At 44.8% G+C, this 19008-nt stretch overlaps 1 protein-coding gene across 3 annotated transcripts in view; it reads left to right on the top strand.

Moving 5' to 3' along the window:
* The window catches only part of SMAD1 (SMAD family member 1), a 52684-nt gene that overhangs the window by 13041 nt on the left and 20635 nt on the right, over window positions 1-19008 (top strand). For all 3 annotated transcript variants that reach the window (XM_074155201.1, XM_074155202.1, XM_074155203.1), the window contains exon 2: window positions 10396-11019. In XM_074155201.1, the coding sequence (XP_074011302.1) occupies window positions 10620-11019 (400 nt within the window). In that variant the 5' untranslated portion in view covers window positions 10396-10619. The remainder of the gene's footprint in view (window positions 1-10395; window positions 11020-19008) is intronic.

The following is a 19008-nucleotide window of genomic DNA, read 5'->3' as shown; positions in this document are numbered from 1 at the left end:
GAGGGCGCCCTCGTTTTGTGCTTTTAGGAGGCAGAAGGTGCATCTGTGGCTTCTGTGTCTGTCCCCGGCCGTTCACTGTCAGCAGTAGTTTGGCACTTTCCTTGGCTGCGATGAGCCCGGTAGCGCTGGCATGTGCTCCCTTCTCAGGGGTCCCTTTGCCCTCTGTCCCCTCACCACAGCGGTCATCGGTTCTCGCCCAGGGCAAGCTGCCTCTGGCCAACTGACTTACTGCCCTCTTCCTCCATGGTGTGAAGATGTTGCCTGGGGTAATGGCACGTGCTCTCACAAGGCTGTCTTGGTGCCATCCTGCCAGCAAACCTTGTGTCCCGACGTTTACCCCTGTGGCTTTCTTGGTCTAATACTTACCTCTCAGTTGGTAGCCTTCAAGAGTTTTGTTCTCCGCCTTTTAGCAGGAGAAGCTAAGGCTTGACGTGAGGCTTCCATATGTAGGGTCCTGCACCTGGGGAGGAAGAACCCCAGGCACCAATATAGGTTAGGGATGGATCTTCTGGAAAGCACTACTGAGGAGAAGGATCTGGGAGTCCTGGCGGATAGCAAATTTTCCATGAGCCAGCAATGTGCCCTTGTTGCCAAGAGGGCCAATGGGATCCTGGGCTGCGTAGGGAAGAGTGTGGCCAGAAGGTCGAGGGAGGTCATTCTCCCCCTCTACTCTGCACTGGTGAGGCCACAACTGGAATACTCTGTCCAGTTCTGGGCTCCCCAGTTCAAGAGAGACAGGGAACTACTGGAGAGAGTCCAGCGTAGGGCAACTAAGATGATTAAGGGATTGGAGCATCTCCCTGATGAGGAAAGGCTCAAAGAGCTGGGGCTCTTTAGCCTGGAGAAGAGAAGGCTGAGGGGAGACCTTATCTATGTTTACAAGTACCTAAAGGGTGGGTTGAAGGATGATGGAGCTGGACTCTTTTCAGTGCTTTCTAGTGACAGGACGGGGGACAACGGGCACAAGCTGGAACACGGGAAGTTCCATTCAAATGTGAGGAAGAACTTCTTTCCGGTGAGGGTGCCAGAGCCCTGGAACAGGCTGCCCAGGGAGGTCGTGGAGTCCCCTTCTCTGGAGATGTTCAAGACCCACCTGGATGCAGTCCTGGGTGATGTGCTCTGGGCAACCCTGCTTTAGGAGGGGAGTTGGACTAGATGATCTCTAGAGGTCCCTTCCAACTCTGACAATTCCCTGATTCTGTGAAATGGCTTGCCCAAAGGAAATGTTTCTCCTGAGCGGCAGCCCAGTGCCCTCTGTGATAGTACTCCTGCTGACAAGGTTTTACAGGCTTAGGTATGGAAGGAAAAAAAAACTGCACTGATAGCCAATTTACTTGCGGACAGTAGACTTCTTTGGGTTAAAACGCTCCTGAGAATGGAGCTTTTAGACTTCATTGGTGAACCAGCTGTTGCCTGGAAGGCAGTTGGCTTCCGACCACGATAACGTGTGATACCTGTTCCAAGTGTGCCTGCCTGTTCAGGGGAAAGCTAGTGCTCCTCGTGCCTGGTCCTCAGTTGAACCAAGAGTTGTTCCTTCGGCTCCGTAGAGTGATTGTCTGCATGAAAATATTTGTGAAAGGAAGAGACCCTGTCCAGTCCCGGTTTTCAGAAGGCCACTAATGGCATGCTGTAGTTAAACCATGTTTCATTGGACAGTGGAAATCTGGCAAATCTTGATGTTTGTTTGTTTTTGGGCTGTATAAACTTGGCTTGGAAAGCTGTATCGTCTTTAAACACTTTCTCTGTCCAGAATGGTAGTTGTGAAGTGAAGGACACTTCATGAAATTTAACATACATCTTTCGCTCTGCTCTGCTCTTGACATTTTAGAGACCTGATGAAGATACGGTGTATTAAAGGTCGTTTAAAGGCAAAACCAGCCCTCTTAGTTTTTGCAAAAAAGACAGAAAAGAGGAAAGCTAGAGGAATGCTTTTCAAAAAAGTAAAAGGCGTGCATCTCATGAAATGCATTGAAATGTCTTCAGTATTGGCAAACTGAAGAGGGTATTTTTAATTCAGGTGTATAAATGGTGGGTGGGGGAAAAAGATTTAATTATTTATTTTAACAACTTTCCTTTTTTGGTTTAAGTTTCATCATTTTATTCTGCTCTGCTGAGGCTTGACCTATTAACGCTTCTATTAGTGAGTAAGTAATTTTTCCTTCTCAGATTTTCTTGTCTTTTGCTTTGGTGAAACATTCTGCTTTAAAGCTGGAGATCTTGAGCTGTAATTTAACATCTTTACTTAATCTCTGATAAATGAGGTCTGGGTCACAGTCTTTAGAAGTGGTTTAATGCAGCTGATGTAACTGTGCTGGTGCATGCTCTTGGTAAAATGAATCGTTTGGAGGAGCAGCGGCTCGCATAAGCTGAGCATAACTGGAGTGCATTTGGTGGGGTTCCCTCCTTAAAAATACCCAGTTGGAGCACTACTCCGGCTGGGGCTGATGACAAACTCCTTTCTAAATCCGTGCAGGCTGTGCCGTTCTGTGAAGACAAAGCACATCTTGCGTTTTATGAGCTTTACTAAAAAATTTTGATGCCTGAGTGGTGCTGGGCATTTTTCTTTTTCTTTCTAAGGGTTTTCCTTTATGCTGCAAATGTATGTTTCGACTACTTTAAAAACAAAACAAACCAAAAAAAAAAAATCCCTGAAAGTGACATGTCGGTAAATTTTTCCCGTCTCACCTGTGAAGGAAGTTCCTCCCGCCCTGCGCTGATGAATTGGAGGGAAATGCTTTTTTCAGCTGATAAAAAGAAATAAAATTCCATGCCCTTCCCAAAGGAGGAATTCAACAATTGGACAAGTGGCGTGGGACCATGTGTTGGTTTGTAAAAGGATATAGTTTGTAAAGATGTTTCCTTTGATGCCTGTGATGAATATGGATGTGTTTCCGTTGGAGAGGGTTTTGATTAAATTATGCAATTAGAGCTGACCAGACAGATCTAAATATAGGAAGAGGTTTCAGTTATCCTGCCTTTGTGTGTATTAACACACCCACACAGATGTGTGTTTGTTATTGTTGTAAACAACACCTGTTTTCTAAAGACAGTTCAAAAAGTCAGGAAAGGGAATGGTCTTTGTGGAAAAAGGGAGTTATACAGGAGTTTTATGATGAAAGGGAAAAAAAAACCCCTGTTTTCCCCAGCTTTTTGACCTTTTATGAAAAGGACTTCCAGCTTACTTCAATAGCTATACTAGTCGTGGCATCTTTGTGGATATCCCATGTTCACAAAGCCATAGCCAGTGCTCCAAACTGGTCTATAGGTTGTTCTGCGTTTTTCAGGACTTGGCCTGTGTCATCTAACGATGCTGACTGAGCTCCTTGCCCGCTCCTGGTGCCTGGTGGGACAACCCCACAGCACAAGCGAAGTGGATAAACCTGCCCCAAAAGATGCACAGTGACTGTGATGGCTGGTAGTTTGTTCTGTCTCTTGACGTCTGTGTGTTTGGATAATTTTTTCATTTGGAGCGTTTTGTTGTAATTTGAGGATTGCTTTAAGAGGCGTTCAGCTTAGAGAGAGTGTGAAAAATGAAGAGTCCCCTCCTTTAGGAAAAAACCCACCTCGTGAACACCATTCTGGCAAGTTTTGTGGTTCATGGCGCTGTATTCATCTTATAGGTTATTTTAGTGAAGTTCATAGTTTTGTAATCCCATCTGTGCCAGAGTTTTGACCGAATCATCAAATTACAGCTCCTTCCTGACTTCAGTTAAAACGGTAAGTTGCGGTTTTAGACATAATCTTTGATAATGCATCTGATTCAGTCCAACTGCTTGCCGACACCAGAAGGGATTGACTTGTCCACACCTTGGCGTGCGTTTTAATTTGTCCTACTTGTACTAGCCCCGGTGTGCAGCAGGCTTCCTGACCAAGTAACTTGGCAAACTTGGTGTTAGTTTTCCTCTGTAGTCTTGGCAAGTCAAATCGGCATGGTGAGGAGACCGGCGGGCGTTCAAGGAAGAGCTGGCAGTTTGTGACTTGGCGGAGTCTCACGTGCGTCTGAAGGCAGGAATGGGTAAAGTTCAGTTGTGCAAGCCAGAAATTTATCCTGGTTTTTCAACTCTGGTGAAAACTGCACCATTTGAGGATCTGGTGGTCATTTAAGAGGCCGTATGTGTTGGTGTTTCTTGTAAACAAGGAGGCGCTGTGCTTTAATGAAGGTGTAGATAAGACTTGCAAGATGTGGTGTTCAAATTTGTTTTCAGGACTACGGTTTTTAATATGTCAAAACAGTTGCCGAGGCATTGAGAAGAAGTGTTCTTAATCAGAAAAAGGGCAAGTTTAATTGTTGATGCAACTCTTAAAACAGGGAAAGCACCTTTGTCTTTTCTCACAATTATGTATTTGCTTACAAAGACTATGCCATTTTAGTTGGATTGTAACATGGGATTCAGTTCCTAATGTGTGTGGAAACCGGCTATTTTCTCCGGAGAAGCAACAGTGAAGTTATTGTAAAGTCTTTCAAATCTAGTCACTTCAATTTGAGAAGGCAAAGTACAAATCCAGAAAACCTGTAAGAATTTGCTATTGTTTTATTCTTGCGGTCGTAATATAATCAAGACTTGAAGGGGAAGGATCGGTGCCTTGGCTGCCAGAAGCTGAGTGGGTAGGCGAGTGACGGAAAAGCTGCGGTTCGTTGTAGAAACTGGCTGGACACTGCGTACTTGGTTTGAGCTGCAGTGAGCGTTGGGAAGGAGCTGGCAGATACTGGTAGTATAAGGTTATTTCTTCATGCTCTGGAGTAACGGAGCAGTGGGGGTTTTGTTGTTTGGGTCGTTGTTGCCCTCCTCCCCTCCATCAGGAAAGCACGCATTGGCCCTACTGTCTCGTTTTGAGCCAAGTGGTGAATCTGCTCTTTGGTCACACTCGGAACTCATGGATTTGATTTGACTTGTCAAATAAGTTGGAAGTTGTGCAAGTCCTCCTTAAGGCAAATACTACTACCCTGTTGAGAACAGCTAGGTATTTCTTGGTATTTCTTACAAGCAGCTGTGCGGGGCTTCTGTTTTGGTTAGCTGGGGTGCAGTCAGAACCCTCTTTTGACGCGACACTCTTGCTCTCCTACCATCTGCTGAACTAAATGGGGCACGTAGGTGTCTAAAACTATTTTCTCTGTGAGCTGAACGACGATATATGGGAGGTTTTCTTGGAAGGGCAATCCCTCAGCCAGATAGGGTGAGCAATGGTCCTAGAGGAGGTTTCACAGGCTGGGGGTGTTTTGGTCTGTCTCAGGATCCAAGACACAGAGGCTACTTTGCAGAACAGGTTCGAAGTATCCTTCTCACTCTTGCTGGGCTGAAGTAAAAGAGTCTAATGCAGTGTCAGGAAAAACAGCTACCTATTCCTGTTAAGTATGCTGAAGTATTTTCAGCAGCAGTGTGTTCCTCTTTCCTTGAACAGTATGATACCTGTCAGAAATTAACACAGGATTGCATATTTAAGTGTTTTCTTGAATTCTTTCTACTATGTGCAGAAGACATATAAAAGAGTTAATTTTTATTTTTTCTTCTTTCTCCTTGTCCTTTTTCAGAAATCCAAGGGAAGCCAAGTCAGGTTCTGTATAAACTCTCTAATGAGTTCTACAGCACTTTGAAATGAAACTTGCTTTCTTTTTGCATGTGTATTGTAAAGCAACTGAGGCTTCTACCGGACTTCCATGCATTTTTCCAAGATGAGCAAGATCTGATCTTCTACCATATGAAAGTGCAAAGAAAGAACTCTTTGATTAAAAACAGAGTAATTCAGCAGAAGTCTCTGGACTTTTTGTTTTACAAGTCACATCGCTTGAAGAAAGAAATTGAAACTTCTTGCTGCTTGCTCCAAGAATAGGGAGCCAGAGGAAGTTAGTGCACAATCTGTGGGTAACACATTCTAGCATTACAGCTGCTTAGACTGCGTGCTTTTTAGTAATACATGGAAATAGTTCTTGCAGGAGTAAAATGACAGCTCCCTGGCTTCTATGCCAAAATCTGATCTTGTTTCTTTTTTTAAAGAAGGTCTAAATATTGGAATGAGTACGGGCCTTGCTGAAAAGATGTGTCTTTGAGAGAAGGTAAATTACTAAATATTTTTAAAGGAGCAAATTAAAATCTCTCTGCTGATATATATATATGTATATATATAGTCAATAAGTAATGGGTGCTGGAGGGGGTACGTTGAATAAAATAAGATAAACTGCATTTAAGAAATGTAGTCGAAGACCAGACAGTTTTCTCTATTAGCAATTATGTAGATTCTCTTCACTGTGGTTCCTGCCCCGTTTTATGTCTAACTGTGCTGAGCATGTATTAAAAATATTTAATAGGATCCTTTTTGCCTGCATCACTGAGCCTGTAATACAAATAATGAAATTAGTAGAAGAGTTAGAGCCGCCTCTTGTTTGCCTGAGACTTGACTAGGAGTTGTTTCACTTCTCCCCCCTGGGAGAGCATCATCTAATTGTCCTAAACCTTTCTCCACCCACCAAAAACAGTCATTTATGCAAAGTGGGACAGTTTCCTATGGGATCTCCTGTGGGAATTTGAAAACAGTCTCATTGAATATTTTACTGTCTGCTTAGTGTTGCTGACAGAGTAACTATCTCTTTGAGGGCTAGGAAAATAGAACTTCACTCTTAGGCATTTTGCCTAAATACGTTTAAATACAAGGCTGGCTAAACAGCTGTAATATATATAATGCTCACTTATTTTTTATAGGTTTCTCACAAGCCGTGTGCAGGTTTGTGCGGTTGGTCCAAAGATTACACAAAAGACAACAGCAGTGAAGGGAAGACAAATGAAGAAGCATTGGGATTTAAAAGAAGTTTGTTGATTCCAACTCATCCATCAGCAGACAGAAGGCATAATAAAAAGCACATGGGTTTTGATGGGTGTAAAGAGTGGCTGATAAGTGGGTAACAACTCGATTTCCTTTAAACTGATTCCGGGCTGCCTTTTGGAGAGTGTCTTGTTGCTTGGCCTAGGTTTCTGTTTCACCCGTACCTTGTGAATAAACAATGCCCTTCAAGGTCTGGTGGTCACTCAGCTATTGGAAGTACTGCCTCCCGCTTTCCCAGAAGGGCCCGTGTGTTTGGGCAAGAAGGACGCAGACTGTGTCATCTGCTGACTCGTGGTTTAATCTTTATTTTGCACTTCAGCTGATAAGACCACTTTGTGCAAAAGTAATACAGGAAATGATGCACTGTAAAAACCGAGAGTGGCAGAAAGGGAAACGGAATGTACTGGCAAGGGCTCAGCGCTGCGGACGCGCTCTCTGCTTCTTGGAAACTAAAATCTCCACCTACGCTGCTTTTTTTTTTTTTTTTTTTTTTAAGCTTAATACTGCTATTGGAACCTAGTGTGAGTAGTATACAGCAGCCTGTGGGGTTTCCCTCTCCACTTTTCTTTATCTTGTGGCTTGTTCAGAGCTTGGAATGTGATGTGCTTAGGCTTTGTTCGGGAAGGCAGGACTTGAGCAGGAGTCCCTGGGCTGGAAGCTGGTGGCCGGCTAGGTCCTGCTCGGCTGCATGACTTCCAAGCATACTGGAAGCATACTGGTACTTCCCATTCATTTTATGCTAAGAATTGCATTTGAAGTTATTTTTGAAGCATACTGCAAAGTACTGGACCTAATGCTACCCTGCCCGCTCACAACTTCTTTCCTGCCGCAGTTGTTGCTACAGAGATGCCAGCTGTTAAGATGATACCTTTGGATTGCGATGGTGAAAAATATGTTTTGGAGTGTGTGACTGAGTGGGACGTGTGTGTTGCAGGATTTGATCTGTTCCTATGCTCTGACTACTTGGGGCTGCATCTGAATGTCATCTTGGTCTTTGCAGAGCTTGTGCACTAGCTTGTGTATTTTTGTTGTGTTTTGGGGCATTGGTATAAACATACAATCTAAATAGGGATATTTTTTCTTCTTCTTCTTCTTCTTCACAGCACGTAGGTTGGCCACTTATTTTTGAAGTAGCTTGCTGGAAATGGGTCGGGCCTAGGTAGAACCATGTCCGCATTCATTATCAATGTTGAAAGAAATTTGCATTGAGACTTAGACTTGGTACTTTCTTTTTTTGTTAGAACTTCAAGTCTTTTAAATATTTTTTGTTTAATTTGAATGTATGTGAAGTAGGAAGCTTGGCTTGATCAGTTGGTGAGATACCACTGGAACTTTGAACTTGTGTGTGTGGAACTTGTATCATTTGTTTGAAAGATACAGGAAAGATATTCAGGATATTGATTGAGGTAGAGACTATATATGAGTTGAGAATAACTCTGTCACTTACAAACACATTTGAAGCACAGGTACTGGGGTTCTGGTAATACGGTTCTTAAATTAGCACAACATTTTAACTTTACAGTGTGTGTAAGGATAGAGTGTACCTGGGGTACAGGCAGTGACAGTAATGGAGTTTCTGTTCACTTAACAGTATAGCACGTGCCCAGGTAACTAAATAAATTCTTAAATTTGCCCCAGGCTCATGCAAATCTTCCATTGCATTGACTTTATTACTTCAAATACAATTCTTAGCATAAAAGGAATGGGAAGCACCAGTATGAAGTGCAGGTAGACACGGGCTGTGTCTTAGTCCGTAATCGTTATTCACATAAATATACTTTATGCGTTCAGCCTAATAAAAGTGAACCTTTGCACTTAGATAATTGTTTTAGTGACAAAGTAATTTGAATCAAGTGGATGGTTTTCAGCTTAAAGTACTTCAAGTATAGTGGTACGCTATGAAACCATTACAATGTGTGATAGTCGAGGGTAAGCGTGGCATAGCATTTACCATTTAAGATCTGCAATCTTTTCTTAGTATAACTGTAAAATTCTGTCTGATGCGGGTGTGCCGACACCTTCTATTCTGTGTGGGTATGGTTTGCTGGTTGGTTGGGGTTTTTTGTGTCTTTCTGATGGCAACAAAAACATTCATATCCTTTTCCCCTTTCCCCTTCCTCTGCAACCTGTTGGTATCCAATCCAGGATACGTTTCCTGTCTGTCTTCACGCTCTGACTGAAAATCAGTGGTTTAGTGCTCTTTGTCTCATTTTCCCCTCCCTGCCAGTGCAGGGTCTCTCCTACTTCCCTTGGCAAAGCCATTTGCCTGCTCTCAGCCTGGGCAAGTAAGAAACTTGCTGCTCACGGCAGGGGCTTCTTCATATGGCAGTTCTTCATATGTGGAGTTCCTGCCCTTCTTCACCCATAGCTTCATCCCTGTTCCACTTCTCCCAGCTTGAGGACCACGGTGCCATCTAAAACATTCTTATCAGGACTTCCTCCTCCTTCCCACTCCTTCATGTGTCCTTGAGTACATCAGGCAGGCATTGCAAAGGGAAGGGTCACGACGTAATCGGTGAACTAAGTCCATGATATCTTTCCCTCACAGTCTGCTTTTGAGCTGCAAGGGCTTTTTGGTGGGGTGGGGAGATGGAGTTTTCTTTCTGATGTGAGATAAGTGACGGCAAGGGTCTTTCTAGTTTCTTTTCTTCTTTTTTGGTTTGTTCCTCAAAGTAAGTCGGAGGTGAAGCTGAGCTGGTTTTGTTTCAGAACATGGTGTGCACAAGTCCAGTACAGTGATTTTTTTCGAGCTGCATCACTGGCAGTTTGGAGAGGGCTGGGTAGCACAATTCTGTTGGGGCATATTGCTTCTAGTTGGTCTCTAAAATAAATTAAATAAATAAATAAAAAGCAGTAGTAATTTTGCACTGGTTCTTTGGGATGTTTCGCTGGTTAAGGTTACAACAGCTGATAGGCAGAGGGAATTGACCTTCACACTTAATAGTGAAAGATGAAATCTCAGGGACTGTTTCAGCCTTGATTTAAGGTGAACTACATTTCTAATATAGGCTCCTTTCCCCTTTTTTTGGAGTATGTGTGGGAATACAGCCCTGTCTTCTTGTGTTTTGGCTGCTGCTTTCTCATGGTACTAACTGAGGCCGTGCTTGGGCACTGAGCAGAAGTGTTGTTTGAAGCTGGCAAATGCAGTTGCTGTCCCCCTTGCTGTGTGGCACAAAAATCACTGAGGCCATGCAGCAAATTGGATGAGTGAACTGAGCTGATGGGGAATTGTCCCATCACTTGCCCTCTCCCCTCGCTAACCCCCCTTCCCCAGCCTCTTTAGGTTTTGATTATGCCGTGTCACTATTTTCCAGGGCGATCACCTCATTTACTGAGGGCTGTTTCAGGGAGAGGGATACATAGGGTTCAGCAGCAGGCCCTGCTGCTTAAAAGTCTTCATTAGATGTGCCTTGGGTCCAGTTCTGGGGGCTGTCAACACTTTGTTGTTGTGTTTTTTCGTTGTTGGTTGGTTTTTGGTCACACAACCCTTGTGGGTTGGGGGAAGATGTTTTTAACTGCTGTGTGTTAATATAAAAGGTAAAATAATTTTTTTTCTCTCCCTCTCATATTCTCCTTCAGGTTCTCAGTTGGAAGGGTTTAGAATAATGAGAAGGTCACATCTATCAAGGGGGGATGTCAGCACTGCCTTCCTGGGACTGGAGGACTGAAAAGGAGAAAGGACCAGAATTATTGGAGACAGGCTGCTTTTGACTACTGACACAGTCTTCTGTACCCTGTTGGTGTTGGAAGAACAGGACAGTCTCTTCTGCTTGGTTCTGTGGTATCGCCACAGTGGTGTCACCATGAATGTGACAAGTTTATTCTCCTTCACCAGCCCAGCAGTGAAGAGGCTGTTGGGATGGAAGCAGGGGGATGAAGAAGAAAAATGGGCAGAGAAAGCTGTTGATGCATTAGTGAAAAAGCTGAAGAAGAAAAAAGGTGCTATGGAGGAGCTGGAAAAAGCATTAAGCTGTCCTGGTCAGCCCAGTAACTGTGTCACAATTCCTCGTTCCTTGGATGGCAGGCTTCAGGTTTCCCACCGGAAAGGGCTACCGCATGTAATTTACTGTAGAGTGTGGCGCTGGCCGGACCTGCAGAGCCATCACGAACTGAAACCACTGGAATGCTGCGAGTTTCCCTTTGGTTCAAAACAGAAGGAGGTTTGCATCAATCCCTACCACTACAAGCGGGTAGAGAGTCCTGGTAGGTTCTTCCTTGTTTGTACCTTTACACCTTATCTGAACAATGCAAAGTATGGCAATTAAGCATGTGACTCATCAGCTTAAATAAGCAAAAGCGGCTGTTTGCACATGTCACGTTCTTCCTCTGCAATTTATCTGGATGTAAGCGTTAATTAGCAGTTCTCCCTTTCACATGGTGAATGCTTTACTTGTGTAAACGTTTTATCACTATACTCATAGTCTTAGTATGTGCCTCAAGCTGCTGGGCCTGGTATCCCCTGGTTTTGTTGCTGACCACTATCACTCAAATTAACTTGTTTTTGACTGAATTGTGCAGATCAATGAATCTAAATGAAACACTGCAGGCTAATGTAAAGGGTTATTGCAGTCTATGCATGAAAACCATTCTGCGGTTGTGGTATTCTTGTTCTTCTTATTGCTATTTCCAAATTGTTATGTCACTTCTATCACTTTTGTTTCTTCATCCCATAGAAGATAACATTGTCTTTAGAGTTTCCGCCAGTTTTGGCCTTTTGAAAAGACTGTGATTGTAGAGAGCAGAATATAATCCCCTCAATTTAAAGCATTGACAGCAGTGCTCAGTTGTATGTGAAGTTTCACTGTCAGCTGTTCTGTAGCTGCAGTTTGCTTACCTGTTACCTGCTGCCCCCTTTCTCTTTGAAGGCGCAACCCATTCTCACTGTCTCCTCTTCAAAGGCCAAACCTCTTTTTGATAAATCTGTGCTTCATTTTACTTATGCAGGTTTATTACCAGGGCATACTTCCAGGAACTAAGATGAAGTGTGCTTGGATGTTATCTACACTAGTCTCCAGCTACTTGAGAGGTTCTACAGGGACATTCACAGAAATGCCCTGCGGGTGTGGGTAGACTTCCCTGGTTTAAATTTCAGAAGTCCGTCTGCGTTAGGGATTTCATAAACTGTGAAGCTGTCTCTGCAGAGCGGGACAGACAGCTCGAAAACCACAGTAGAAATAAAGTTGTTGTAAGGTTGTTTTTCTATGGATGGAAATCGCGTTTGTCTTGGGTCAGCAACACATAGTGCATATCTAGATGTTAAATATTTCCCTTTGGTGTGTTAGTATTAACCTGGAAATCATGTGAACAGCAGAGGTAATACCTATGTATGTATTTATGCAGCAGGAGCTTGAACAAAGGAACTTTGCGCTGGAAAAAACAGTTCTTTAAAAACTTTAAATTAAAAAAAAAAGTTAAAATTCTTAACAATACCGTGTTAAGCAGAAGTGGAATAGTAAAATAGTTGTATCCTTGTACTGCTAGCTGTCTGCATGTGTCTGTGCTAGTTGCTGCATACAGTATTCCAAAATACTTTAAATTAAGATTCCTGAAAGACATCTGTTCTGTCAGATTGAGTAACAGTTGGGCTCTTACTGTAATGTCAAATAACGTGTTCTAACTCATTTTGCTTTAATCTTGGAAACAGCTACTGAGTTTGAGAACGTTCCCATTTGGACCATTTATACCATATTTAAAAATCGGTATTTGTAGATGTCCTGACGCTTCAATGAGCTATGCAAGATAAAAATAGAATAAAACTTCCAAAAGGTGTCTAACTAAAATGTACATTTTAGCTGAGTGCTGCTAAGTAGTTTAAGCGGTTGGAAGGCTGGGTTTTGGGTGTTAAGTCATTTTATGAATTTTTGTATTTGGGAAACGGAGCAAAAATTTATTAACTGTAAACCTGAATTCTGGATTGCTCTTTAATTGTTTTGGGATGAGATAAAAATCTCTACATTCATGCAGCTACAGAATTTTTGCTGGAAAAAAAAAAATCCAAACCAGTAACTTAATCAAGTTAGATTAATTCAAGGTAGAAATAAAATGCTTCCCTTTTTGTCCAGACAGTGCCCTTCTTCGGGGGAAAAACTAGATATTCTTGGCAGTGGGCAACTAATAGGCAACTGGGCAGTTTTTCTTGTAAACATTAGGGCTGTGGTCAGTTTGACAGAGCTGAGAGAAGTGAATTTCACAAGCTCAATGTGCAGCTCTAACCACTTGAAATATCCTGGAGGTAGCTGCTGACCAGGAGCTGGTGTTCACTTCCTCCGCTTTTGACAGCTTTCCAAAGTGAGAGAGTGGGGTTGGAGCCCACTGTGGTTTTACTGAGGTCTCTGGCTGGGTATGTAAAGGAGGAGGGGTTTTTTATTTAGTCGGCCATAGCTCTACCGTTGTTGTGAGGGATATCTCATGGAGATGAGCGGGAAGGCATGGCTTTTGGAAGCAGGTGGTAGCTGAACTCCCGTTTGGCTTGGAGAGCTGTGCTTTGTAACTCATGACTTCCTTTTTTTTTCCCGTCCCTTCCTTGTTCTTGCTGTCCTCCAAGTGTCGTCTTTATCTTCATTTCCTGACAGTCGCTCCCAAATTCTGCTAACCATTTTTTCCCATTTTTTCCAGGACATTAAAACACCATTATTGCTGTGTAAGTGCTTATGCTTTGAGATTAATGGGTCGTGGGAATTCATGTATGAGTCACTGTTTCCAAGAGTCTATGGACTTGAGCAGATAGGTTTGTGTTTCATAGATTCATAGATTGGTCCAGGCCGGAAGGGACCTCCAAAGGTCATCTAGTCCCACCTCCCCGCAGTCAGCAGGGACACCCCCAACTAGACCAGGTTGCCCAGGGCCTCGTCGAGCTTCACCTTGAATATCTCAAGGGAAGGGGCCTCAACCACCTCCCTGGGCAACCTGTTCCAGTGTTCCACTACCCTCATGGTAAAGAACTTTTTCCTAATATCCAGTCTAAATCTCCCCTTCTCCAACTTAAAACCATTGCCCCTCGTCCTGTCACTGCAGGCCTTTGTAAACAGACCCTCCCCAGCCTTCCTGTAGGCCCCCCTCAGGTACTGGAAGGCCGCTATGAGGTCTCCCCGGAGCCTCCTTTTCTCCAAGCTAAACAACCCCAGCTCCCTCAGTCTGTCCTCATAGGAGAGGTGCTCCAACCCCCTGATCATTTTGGTGGCCCTCCTCTGGACCCGCTCCATCAGGTCCATGTCCTTTCTATATTGAGGGCTCCAGACCTGCACACAGTACTCCAGGGGAGGTCTCACCAGAGCAGAGTAAAGTGGCAGAATCACCTCTCTGGATCTGCTGGCAACACTTCTTTTGATGCAGCCCAGGATGTTATTGGCCTTCTGGGCTGCGAGAGCACATTGCCTGCTCATGTCCAGCTTCTCGTCCATCAGCACCCCCAAGTCCCTTTCCTCAGGGCTGCTTTCTAATACCTCATCCCCCAGTCTGTATTTATACTGAGGATTGTTTCTTCCCAGGTGCAGAATCCTGCACTTGCTTTTGTTGAACCTCATGAGGTTCACCTGGGCCCACCTCTCCAGCCTGTCCAGGTCCCTCTGGATGACATCCCATCCCTCTGGTGTATCGACAACACCACACAGCTTGGTGTCATCTGCAAACTTGCTGATGGTGCTCTCAATCCCTCTGTCTATATCTTTGATAAAAATGTTAAACAGTACTGGTCCCAGCACAGTCCCTTGAGGGACACATCACTTGTCACTGTTTCCAAGGCTGTCATCGCAGCCAGGAGGGTTAGAAATATATTTTCTCTTGACAAGACAAAAATTGGAAGCTCCAATTGTTTATGATGTGTGTTTTGTGTGCAAGGTATGGTGTGGAATTCTGGCTCTGCTTGACAGTGTGGTCTGTGTTTAACTGCTTTATGCAGGTCCAGTTACTGGAGGGCTGAAGCATACGGTGCATGCGTGGGATGGGATCTATATATTCACTCTTCTGCTGGTTGTTGCGTGGTTTGTTTTGGTGTTGTGTAAGTTTTGAGGAACGGATTAGCGGTAAATCCTCAAATACATAAAATCAGGTAATGCTTGATATTGAGAAATTAGTGCTATGGACGCATCTCAGTTTTCACCGTGCCAGAGGGATGCATGGATTTTCTACGCTGATACCTGGTTCCATCATTGCTGTTTAGCTTGAGAAAATAAGCTTGGAAAACATGAGAATTTGGGACTCTTTAGCCTGGAGAAGAGAAGGCTGAGGGGAGACCTTATCTATGTTTACAAGTACCTAAAGGGTGGGTTGAAGGATGATGGAGCCGGACTCTTTTCAGTGGTTCCCAGCGATAGGACGAGGGGCAACGGGCACAAGCTGGAACACGGGAAGTTCCATTCAAATATGAGGAAGAACTTCTTTCCGGTGAGGATGCCAGAGCCCTGGAACAGGCTGCCCAGGGAGGTCGTGGAGTCCCCTTCTCTGGAGATGTTCAAGCCCCGCCTGGATGCAGTCCTGGGTGATGTGCTCTGGGCAATCCTGCTTTAGGAGGGGAGTTGGACTAGATGATCTCTAGAGGTCCCTTCCAACTCTGACAATTCCCTGATTCCGTGAATTGGCACACTGCAGTGTGTCTGCTGGCTACAAAGCTACACCTGAATCCAAACATGGGATTTTTCTGTCAGCCATGCTAGATAGGAACCAATTGTTGAGAGGAGGGGGAAAGCTACCGGCAGCCTCAGGTAGGGAGCATCCCAGGTGTCCCTGAGCACAGGCTGCAAGGAGGGGAATGTGGCATCTGGCAGGCACGTCGGTGTGACCTGGTGGTACCACGTTTGTGCCTAACCTGACCTAGAGGTTCAGCTCAGGCACGGGTGCCCGTCTCTTCCCACGGTGAGGCGATCAAGAAAACCGAGCAGACAAGAAAACTACGTTTTGGCACGGTTAGCTTGGCAAGCTTGGTGCCCCGACTGCGGGGTCAAGGCAGCGTGGGGGCACGGGGTGGAGGCGAGGAAGGGTGGCCTTCCTGTGACGGTGGGACGCTCGGGTCAGCCCAGTATCCTCCAGCTGCCCTGCAGGTGATGGAGACATGATCCCTGGCGGGATGCACGAACAGCCCCTGTGCCAGCGCAGCTGCTTGCGTGGCCTCCTGCCGAACCAGATCACGGTCGCTTTTTTCCCCCTCCCCTGCTGTGTTATCTTCCAGGCCGATCGGAGCAGCGCCGGGGCTCCCAGCGTGGCTGCAGGAACATCAACAACAACAACAACACGGCCCTGCGGGTGACGTGTGGGGTGGGGAAATGAGAGGAGAACGTTGAGGGTGTTTTCTTGCCGAGAACGGGAATACCACCTTGTACTGGGCTGCCAGGAAGAAGTCTCTCCTCGAGATGTGTTACGGTAGCTCACGGCTGCTGTTCCATATGTCTGTTGTGTGCAGAATAATTTCTGGTGCAGGGTAGTTACTGGCTGTCAAATTTTTCCCTTGGCAAGGCAAAGCAAAGTTTTTAATTAAGGAGGAGAGGGTCTGAATTTGATGCCTTTTCTAAACTGAACTGTTGTGCTCACTTGGCTGAATCTGCTTTTTCTCCCCAGTTTTTATTTTTTGGTTTGGAGATACCTGGAAACCAGGGTCGCACCTGGTTTGGAACCGTCCTTTAGTATGATCAAGACTTGGGAAATAATTAAGTGTAGAGCATACGGGGAGGCTGTGAGGAAAAAGTGAACAAGGATGTTTCCTCATCTCTCTCTGCAAATGCCACAAATGACCTCTTGGGTTTTGCTGGAGAGTGTGTGAAATGACGTCTGGAAGTTGCTCCTGAGGTACTTCCTTCCCTTCTGTTATTCCTTTGGTTTCTGTGGAGATCCAGCCTCTGTCACTTGCCTCTGTCCTCAGTTATGTCAATGGGATCAGGTGAGGGATGTCATCCCGAATTTAGGGGAAAAGAAAGTTGTTGGTTTTTTTTAAGCCTGGATCCTGTTTGCTCTAACATCAAAACAAAAGGAATGGGATGATGTCCACTCAATGGATTGACGCTGCTATTAAAAAAATAATACACGCACCTCTAATGTGGCTTTGAAGGAGGAGGTTCAGTTCTTTTGCCTTAGCTAAAGGGAAGGAGGGATGGAAAGAAGATGAAGAAACTGAATATTTTTCTTAAAGTACCGGTGAACATCAGCTCTCGGTTCCATCTGGTGCAGAATTGTGTTAGTTCACATCTACTAAGCGTCCTTGCTCATCAGCCTGCTAGGTCAAAGAGGATTTGAGTTTATAATATGTTACAAAGGAGGCAAAAGAGGAATGAACTTCTCTCTTATGCTTCATGTGTGGAAGTGGTTGAAGGTGCAGAATGGCTACCTCCTTCACCCAACTGAACGCTGTCTCCCGAGAGTGTCCAGAATCTGCTGATAACCTCCTCAGGGGTCAGCCTTGTGGAAGCCTACTCTTCATTGATCTGAGTGAGCTTAAACCTGCCTCGGGTAGTGCGGTTGTTAATGTCGATATTCCTTTCTGGAGGTGCTTACTGATCCTGCGCCATGCTTGAAGCATGCGATGCCAGGGGGTACTGAGAAACCGGTCAGTCCAGAAGCAGCCGATGTGTCCTCTGAAATATTCTGGCCGCATGGATTAGCCCATTAGCACAGCCACTTGGAGGTATCAAATAAAGATACTGGTTCAGTTTGGGGTGGGTTTTTTTGTTTGTTTGGTTGGTTGGGTTTTTTTGCAATTACCCATAAAGCGTAGATAAAGAAGGCTGGGTGGTTTTCCCCTGTTAAGCTTCTCTTCTTTGGAGATCTGGTGACAGTCTTCTCTACGTCCAAGGGCTTTATGAAGCTGATGGTGCCCATGTTTCACCCAAATCGAGGTATGAGCAGCAGTTGCTTTTTTTATGACGCAGACAAATGCGCTGTCATAAACAGTTGAGTTTTCAGTTCTGCCTAAAGACCGTGATGTTCCTTTCCATTATAGCCGTGAATTCAAAGTGGATGTCTGCTTCAGCAGGCTTGGTTTTGGCAAGAAGCTTTTAACTTAAGTGTACAGCTGCTTTTTGCTGCAAGAAGAGGCCGGGTCCCCGGGCTTTGAGGAGAGTGGTAGGTGTGTCGTGCTGTTTTTGCTCCCGGCGTGGACTCCTTGCCTGTGACTTTAACCTGATTGTTTTCATATTTGTCTTAGAGCAAAGAGTAGAGGAGATCAAAGTGAGTCTCCGTAAGGCTGCACACCTACTGGAGGCACCAGAAAGAAACTTGAAATGGGTGGAAATATCCTGGATAAGGCAGGTTTAGACTCAGGTGGTCCTGGAAAGAAATGCTGCTTAAACGCTCCCTTATACAGCACTGCAGCTCTGGTCCTCAGTGAAAGAAAAATAAGGCATGTTTAAAGGAGCTTTTTAATGCCATTTGCAATCACACAGGTGTTTGGTTGTGTGTATTGGTCTGGTCATGACTGTGAGCTCTCTCTCTCTCAGTACTTTACAGAAAAACCAAATGGGTCAGCTAGTCGTCCCCGTCTCTTCCCCCTGTACACAACCGGCCTAGGATCACTACATATAACATTAATATTCCCAAACTGTTTCTAGACAGGGTAAATTGAGTAGAGGATCTTTAAAACCCTGCCACAGCGTACTCGGATCGCCTGTCGGATCGTTCATTCCACTTTTGGTGAGCGGCAGGGTTCAAACCCAGCTCTTGGGACTGTCAAGTTGGCAGATGCCGGGAGTCTGCCCAGATCAAATTTGGAGCCAGGAGAGAAAGGTTGGGAGTTTGAAGGATTTCTGCACCTCTGCGGGCTGGGGGTGAGGGAGCAGAGGGAGTCGTCGCCGGGAGGTTTTGCCGTTATCGCTGTGTTAACGCTGCTGTTGGGCATAACTTTAAAAATAGCGTGCTACAGCAGGTGGGCACAGTTATAGGATGGTTCCCCAAAATAGCAAGCAACTGGCAGTTTGCTTGGCAAGTAGTATAAAACCTACTTCGTTTCAGTTTCACAGAATTTGGTTCTAAAATTCCCCGCCAGAGCCAACCAGGGGGAGAGGAATTGAAATAGAGAGGCAGAAAGGAGGGAATGGTCTAACAGCAGGGTTTTCCTTCTCTGACCTCACCTTGTGTCAGAAAAACAAGCTGCAATAAAGGGATACAAGTTGTCAAGAAGGATATATTGGTGTCCTTTTTTTTTTTCCCTTCTTTTTTTTTCTCCTTTCTTTAAAATTGACCAGATTCAGATGATTCTTCTGACTTAAAAGA

Source organism: Numenius arquata, chromosome 10, assembly GCF_964106895.1.
Source record: "Numenius arquata chromosome 10, bNumArq3.hap1.1, whole genome shotgun sequence".
NCBI lineage: Eukaryota > Metazoa > Chordata > Aves > Charadriiformes > Scolopacidae > Numenius > Numenius arquata.
This window is presented reverse-complemented; position numbering and strand designations above follow the sequence as displayed.